At 48.1% G+C, this 7,803-nt stretch overlaps 1 protein-coding gene across 1 annotated transcript in view; it reads right to left on the bottom strand.

Moving 5' to 3' along the window:
• Positions 1-7,803, bottom strand: part of LOC116842182 (junctophilin-1-like) — a 54,484-nt gene that overhangs the window by 12,002 nt on the left and 34,679 nt on the right. Inside the window, exons 4-6 of the mRNA XM_032810987.1 lie at positions 1,640-1,935; positions 1,391-1,558; positions 73-1,161 (exon numbers count right to left, since the gene is read on the bottom strand). Coding sequence (XP_032666878.1) covers positions 73-1,161; positions 1,391-1,558; positions 1,640-1,935 — 1,553 coding nt within the window. The remainder of the gene's footprint in view (positions 1-72; positions 1,162-1,390; positions 1,559-1,639; positions 1,936-7,803) is intronic.

Here is a 7,803-nt window from a genome sequence, read left to right as displayed (position 1 = left end):
GAGAGAGAGAGAGAGAGAGAGAGAGAGAGAGAGAGAGAGAGAGAGAAAGAGAACGACGCGGGGCGAAGTCACCTGCTGCTGACTGGGATAAGCCTGCAAATTTTGGAAGCCGTGCGGCCCGATCGGTTGCTGTTGCTGCTGCTGATAACCGGAGTACTGATCGACCTGTGGCGGATTAGTCGGCTGATACTGCGTCTGGTACGGACTGCCCTGGGCGAACTGGTTCTGCTGGACGTACTGGTTCGGCTGATACTGGTTCGGTATGCTGTTGGGGTACTGGCTCGTCGGCATGTTCTGCGAGTACTGCTGGTACGGATTCAAGGTGGTCTGCGCGTTCAGCTGGTTCATGGACACCTGGTTCGCCAGCGGACCGGGTGGCACCTGATTCGGTATCTGGTTCTGCATCGACGGCAGCTGATTCTGCGGCTTCATCAGGCTGGCCCTGCGTATCGACTGCATCACGCTGCTGGCGGCGGTGCTCGCCGCCGCCGCCGCCGCGGCGGCCAGCGTCGCGTTCGTCGTCGTCGTCATTGTCGTCGTCGTCATCGTCGTCGTCGTCATCGCGGAGTCGACGATCGACGAGGCGCTCTTGATCGGCGTCACTCCAGGCTGATCCGCCGTTTTGTGCAGAATACTCTTGCCGGGCACGGTGTCCTGGGGTGGCGGCACGTACTTGGGTATCTCCCTGTTCCGCAGCCTCTCCAGACCCGGTTGTCGGAAGTCCGGTGCGAACTGCCTTGCCGTCTGCTGCGCCAGCTCGGAGTCCTCCCGAGCGTGCTCGGCGGCGATGTCGGCCAGCTCGGCCTTGCCCCGCGCAGTCGCTGTCCTGGAAATCGCGATGTCCGCCTTCTGCAGGGCGATTTTGCTCGCTCTCTGAGCGGCACTCACAGCAGCCTCTATCCTCTCGCGGAACTTGGCCGACCTGATCAAGAAGAGGTGCTTCTTCTTCTGGCTGGTGATCAGCACGTTGTTCTTGTACTTGCCCTCCTCCTTGCTACCGTCGCGAAACGTGGTCACGCCGTATCCGTATTTCCGGTTGTTGAACCACTCGCCCTCGTATCGCAGGCCGTCGCTCCTCTCGGATATGCCGAAACCGGTCCTCTTGTCGTTCTTCCACTCGCCCAGGTACGTCTCGGTCACCGACGCGTCCATCTGCTCGTCCTGCGAATCGACGTCGCTTGATTAGTCGCACACGTTACGCACTTGGTTGCGTTTTCACGATTCTAATTATTTTCAAAGCGTTTGGACCGTCAAACGCCTCGCTAAGATCGGCTATATAAGCGCACACTTAACGTGTCTGGCTGTGAAAAACGGAATCAAGGTCCACTCAGAGTCTCGTCGAGAATCGCCAAGGAAAGGCTGGGAAGAGAAATAAGTACCATGAACCCACCTCGATGACAAAGGACGCGTTACTGTCTGTGTGGACCGACGCCGAGGCTTGGCTCTGCGAGCTCTCCGTCGACATCCACGACGCCGAGCTGGCGTTACTCCTAATACTGCCGCCGGTGCCGCGCTTCTCCAGGTCCCCTGTGCTCCTTTGCTTCCGAATCTTGAGACCCTGCATCGAGAAGGACATGGTTATTCCCGCATCTCCGATTTGACGAGCGACTCTCTGTCTGTCGCGCGGAATGTCTCTTACCGAGAGGATACCCTTCTTCAGGGACTTCTCCGTCAGGCTCTTTCTCCGGGCGGGTGGATCGTCGCTCCTGGCCTTCAGAACAAAGCCCCCCCGGCTGTCGTCCACGCGACGGTCCCTCCTGTCGGTAGGCTCCGGCGTAGGAGCAATCGCCGGTCCTCCGTCAGCGCTCCTCAACGACGTCAGGGATGCTCTCACCTGCTTCGGCGGCTTGTAGTGACTCGCCAAGCCGAACGGTGCGCTCGCCCTCACTCCGTATCCGTGCCGCATGCCGCGAAGCCATTGGCCTTGATAAGTCCCTGCGATAGATCATCGACATAACGTGACGGAGGTGGAAGCGGAAGTGGAAATTGAATGTTCTCATCGCACGCCATTCTGTTCATTAGAGCTGATGAAGCACTTTCTATGGAATCTTTCTCTCTCTTTCCCCCTCCTCCTTCACACCCACTATCCTTGTTACCAGAGGGTCATACTTTGTGGGATGCTTACTTTGTAATGTCCTAATAGCTAGATCCTCACACTATCTCTTCACCAATTCCAATGAATTTGGAACAACAATAAAGGCTAGAAACACGAGAACCTGCGAATAATCTGCTTGCATTGCCTACGTGTAAAACTGTATTGTTCAAGAAATCTTTCAGATCCTACTCAGGAACTGAGTTGTGGAATACATTGCCATTGCATTTAAGAAATGCAAGGACGCGAGACGAATTTTAGGCAAATTTCTATTCGTTGTTTTTGGATAGGAGTAAAATGCAAAATTAAACTAACACGGTTAAATTCGATCTTTTTTATCCTACACTGAGCCCTTTTATCTCATGTAATTCACTCTGTATTATTAAAATTATATATATCCCCTATTTTCCACAGTACATACTGTATATTTCTATGAAATAACTTTGTTATAACCATTAGACTTTCGCTATCAAAGAAACAGCCTTTTCTCTTGTATATTTCTTGTATAACATATATTTTCTGTGTGGATAACACGCATACATTGGAGAGGGGATTTTGTCATAGCGTTTTGACAAATCCTCCTCCTCTCCCTCCTCCCACTCTGCATGAATTAATATACATGAACTTCGACTATCGAGGTAAAATTGCGATAGTTCGGTAGCAACAATAAATACACGTGAGTGTTAATGTTTCCAGAACAGTCGGGCGGAAATCGCGCGGAACGAGGGGGAAAAGATTCATCGTCGCGCTTCAGGCATCGGAAGTCGCGCCTCAGTCGACCACGACGAATGCCCAGGGTTGCCTGCACTCGGTAATAAGGCGTATTGTTTTTGCCAAAACGTGACCGTGTTTCAAAATGTCTCGCGTGAGTCACGGCGTTACGAGGCGGGCGGTTACGCGTGTCCCGCTCAGGGATGTGGAATGCGTCCGGCGCTCGCGTGTGGGTGCTTTTTCGGGGAACGTGCGAATTCCGGAATCGATGGAGAACCGGCGGAACGAACGGACACGCATTCTGCCGCGGCAAGAAACTCTCTGCCGCATGACAACGCGGAAAAGAGCCAATCTGCCCCGAGAAATTTCTCACGCACCATTACGCAGCGCCATTACAGCTTTATCGTATTTTTAACGTTAATGTTTAATGCATTACCGCTCACATCACACAGCATAGAGAAAAAGAGAGAGAGAGAAAGAGAGACGCGTGTCGAGAACCCTGACTTTCAACTCATCGCGCGGGCACGTCACTCGATGCGTGTTCCACTTTGCGTATCGGGAGCGTAAGCTCCATTCTTTCGGAAGGGGAGTCGTGCCATTCTGCGTTCCGCACAGCCGGTATCCCTGGACAAAGTATCGCGGTCGCAGCAAAAAGTTTGGGCCGGCGTTTATTGGCATGCGAATGAAGTCGAATGCATCGCAACGACGCGGACATTGCGTGCGCCGGTATGCATCATGCTTCTCTCTTCTCCTTGACGCAACACGGACGCGCGTTCCGAGCACATGGGATGACCCCTACGCGTCCAGCAAACTGAACACTCACTCTCTTAAAATGAATCAGTAAAAGGTGTCTGATTGAATCAGTGCTCTATTTCAGTGAGCATCCTTTGATTTTCAATGGAAACACTCCCCACTTTGCAGCTCCATCTTATTTCTCGGTAATTTCGACCGGTGGAGGTGAGATTTTGCTATAAAATCTGCAATACATAAATCCGTTTTACGGATTACGACAAATCTATCTTTCTGCGTTTGAGCACGATGGAGTTAACGGGTTCCATGCGCCTTGCGTGTGACGGCACTCTCTGTGTCCACAGAGTGCATCGATAATAGGCATAGTCGCTGCTATCAAATGACCCTTTCATCGAGACTTTAGCGATTGCAGTGCTGTACTTACAACTGAGTCATCAGTTATAAGTATAGCATTTCAGCGAAGAATACACTGATAGAGAGTAAGGCCTGCAAATGAACGCTTGAGCACCAAACTGCAATATTGGAACAGACGAAGCCAAGTTGGCCTTCTGCGACACACTTGTTTTGGCACAATCACATAACCCCCTGCTAATAACCTCTAGTTGCTTACTTGAGCCTTAAGGGGTACGCCATGTACCTTCATATTACAATAAATATAAGCAAACTGTTCATTCACCTGATGGTGTTCAGTTACTGAACAGCTGATTCTACACGGTGCGCGACGAAGAAGTACCCAAGCGGGTCAGGAGAGAGCTCGCTGGTCGTTAATGTCGCTGGAATCAGTATTGGGATTAATCTCGGCGATCGGGAAAAGCTTTTCCGTGAGCCAAGGCCTTCCGTCGTGCCGTCGTCGAGGCAGTTCGCAAATTCGATTCGCGTTGAGAGGAATCTGTCATTAACAGGCACGTCGGTGTCGACGGGATACCCTATATATGGCGACGCCCGGCGTCTCCCCTCTTCGCGCGCCACGTCGGAATATTATTTCGCCAGCGTTTAAGCAAGTGGGTCACGCGGCGGTGCCCGGCGCTCGCAAGAACGCCAATGTACACGAACCCTCGAAATTGCCACCGCGCCGACGATGGTCTGCCGGTGCTGAATGCACCGAGCGTGCGCTTTCAATTAATTTTTAGGCACGGCTGCGAGCGCGCTAGCACGAGCGCCGTCGTGAAAAGCGCGCGGAAGCACGCGCTGTGTGTGCATGTGGGTGTAAACGTTCAAACATTAGGTTCCCCTCAAGCATTCGAAGGCAACAGCGAAGCGTTTCTGTTAGCTGTGAGCCAGCTACCCGGATCGACGGGCTAACGAGTTTTCGCCTGGCGATTTTTCGCGGAAGCGCGCGCGCGCAATTGGCTCTCCGCGCGATACGCCATCGACTTCTTTTCCCGGGGAAAAGCTCTCAGGAGCTATTGCTGAATTTTTACATAGAGAGGCGCTATATATGTACGAAAGTGGACCAATTATATCACAGATCATGGCAAACGGAACGATCGATTTTCTTGCTTTAAAACTTTGAGCAACTGTACTTTCCGGGGCACTGGATTCTGGACGCGTATCGTACGCTAAATATGCCATTCTGATACTCAAGCTGAAACAACGTTGCGCGCCGTACTCGTAGAGGAAAAATCCGACTTGGAATTGAAAGCGCATACTTAAGAGGACGCTGGATACCGGCATAATGCAGCTTCGTATTTTCTGTTGCGCTATTCTTCGCTGTTGCGTTGTATGGAATTTCAAATGCTTGGGCCATGTTGAATAAGTAATTTCGGATCTTCTAAGTAAAATGAAATACTCGTATCTTTATATTGTTTTTATTTTTATATTTTTATATTTTTATATTGTTCTAATTTTGTGAAACAATGTGTGCGTCTGTTTGATTTGTAATATTCTGTCACATTTCTCACACACATTGTTTTATAAAATTATTACAATACAAAAATACGAGCACTTCGTTTCATCTGAAATAGATTTCATCCGAAATTTTCATGTCACAACCTAATATAAATGTCAATGAATAGTGAAATATACCTCGCGTTATATAAAAAATCCATTTTTTAAATTTACATTTGAAAAATAATTTTTGATTCAACAAAACAGTGTAAAAGTACAAAGACTGTATAATATCTGTATCCAGCATTCCTTTAACATTACTCCCTCCTTTTACATTACTCTCTAGAATACAGTCAGTGTATTCTTCACTGAAATGCTATACTTAAAACCGGTGGCTCAGTTATAAGTATAGCACTGTAATCAGTAAAATCTTGTTGAAAGAATCAGCTAATAAAAGCGACTAAAATCAATAATGCCCATTATACATGCACTTTGTGAACACAGACAGTGTAATTACACGCGAGGCGCATGGTAATCGTTAACTGCATCGTCACAAACGCAGAAAATTAGATTTTTTCATAACGAATTTGTTTATTATAGATTTTGCGGTGAAATCTTACTGCCACTGGTCAGAAACAAAACAAAGGAACAAAGTGAAAGTATTTTCATCAGAAATCAGTGAACATTAACTGGTGAAACAGTACTTTTACTGTTTCAATCAGAAACATTTCTACTGATTTATTTTGAAAGAGTAGGCCGGCCCGGGACTAGATGCCCTATATTTTAGAATTTCAAAGCTGCAACTTCTCAGGCAACTAATTGTTGTGACTGACTGTATAAACGTGATAGAAGCAACTTTCCTCTATATATTAATGCCCATCACGACTCTGTTAAACGTATATTTTGTTTTAATTTATTTTGTAATAATCAAAATACGAACATATAGCAATATAACTATCTTGCCGCAAGTTGCTCAGAATAGCGCGGGGTAAAGAAGGTTGCATATAAAGTATATATCCTAATTAGTAGTTCCAGAGTCCCCGTGAGAGGTCCCCATAGCCCTCCTGTCTTAATCATGGACCAACTTTGTCTCGTCTGCTCATGTCCTCTATTTCAAACATTTTATGAATGAAAATTGCTTTTCTGCTATTAGCAGAAACAGTATATCATACGCTTGTAAAAAATTTCAACTAGTAAATCATCGCTTAATTTTATTCAGTCGACGGAAAATATTAATAGAAAATTTTATAAGGTTCGAAAATTTACTTTGCTAATACCAAATCAGTTTTTCCTATTTCTCAACTGTAATATTATTCTAATAGAACTCTCAACTACAATATAAATTTAATGAAAGTCAGGGAAAACTCAAGGAAATTCAGGGAAAAGTATTTATGTTCTAAAAGATCCGTTTTGCAATTTTACACCCACTATTCTTCTTGTGATAAATATTAAAAAAAGCACATATCCCTGCGACCATGTAGCCCCGATCTCCCCTTTGTGTCCAGAATAAACACATTTTCTCTTTCCGTGCCTTTATATGGTGTGTGATTTTGCGTGCTACTGTGAGCAGTTATTAATCCTCAGCGGCTTTGACCCGGGTCAGTTGATGGTTGTCTCTCGTGCGGAGGCAATTAAGTAGAAGCTCTCGTCGTGGATGGCACGACGAATCTCGAGGCACGCAAACGTCTCGCCATCCAGACACCGTCCGAGGGAGAAGCATTAGCCGAGTGGCACTGTATTCTACCTGGGGAGAGTGGATCGCGCCATCATGTATCGATTCGCCTGCCCGTCAGCAACGACCCAGATGAATTATTGTCGAGCTCCTAATACCCGCCGCGCGAATTCGCCCCGCGACTTTCGACGGCGCGCACCACCGCGCGATCAGAGCTTTAATCCACTTGATGAGCGTTCCGCGGATTACTTTCGCGCGGATGTATTTCAGCCTGCGCCCTCCTCCGCCGAGAAATAACGCTCGTTTCCAGTGGCTCGCGAATTGTTGATGAGTTCCGCGGCGTCTCGTCGGCTCGATACCCGATACTCACGAACAATACCGATCCCAATGTCTGCGAGCGGAACACGCGTTCACGCGCGCAACGCACGTCGCTTTATAAATCACGTTAAATCGGACGCTCCTCGCGTTCGTCGCAATTACTCGCCGAGCCACGTGGAACGATCGATACTCCCGATACGAAATTTTTTTATTTCCCGCACCGCGGCGGGTGTGCAGACATTTTCATGTAGAACAAGTTTAGCACGGCAGAGAAGTCCTGCCTGGCGTATGTCTGTCATGTAGGAGGTACAGGTCGAAAGGCTTCGCGACCGAATTGGAGCGGGGTTCCCGCTTGTCGATACCTCCCGTAAAAAATAATCACCGAGCGATTTTGCGCGCTGAAATTTCCCGCCGATATCGTTCCCCCACTCCC

Source organism: Odontomachus brunneus, unplaced genomic scaffold, assembly GCF_010583005.1.
Source record: "Odontomachus brunneus isolate Ranch 3 - 2012 unplaced genomic scaffold, Obru_v1 Obru_scaffold_022, whole genome shotgun sequence".
Classification (NCBI taxonomy): Eukaryota; Metazoa; Arthropoda; class Insecta; order Hymenoptera; family Formicidae; genus Odontomachus; species Odontomachus brunneus.
Note: the sequence above shows the minus strand (reverse complement) of the source record. Positions and strands in the feature narration are given on the sequence as shown.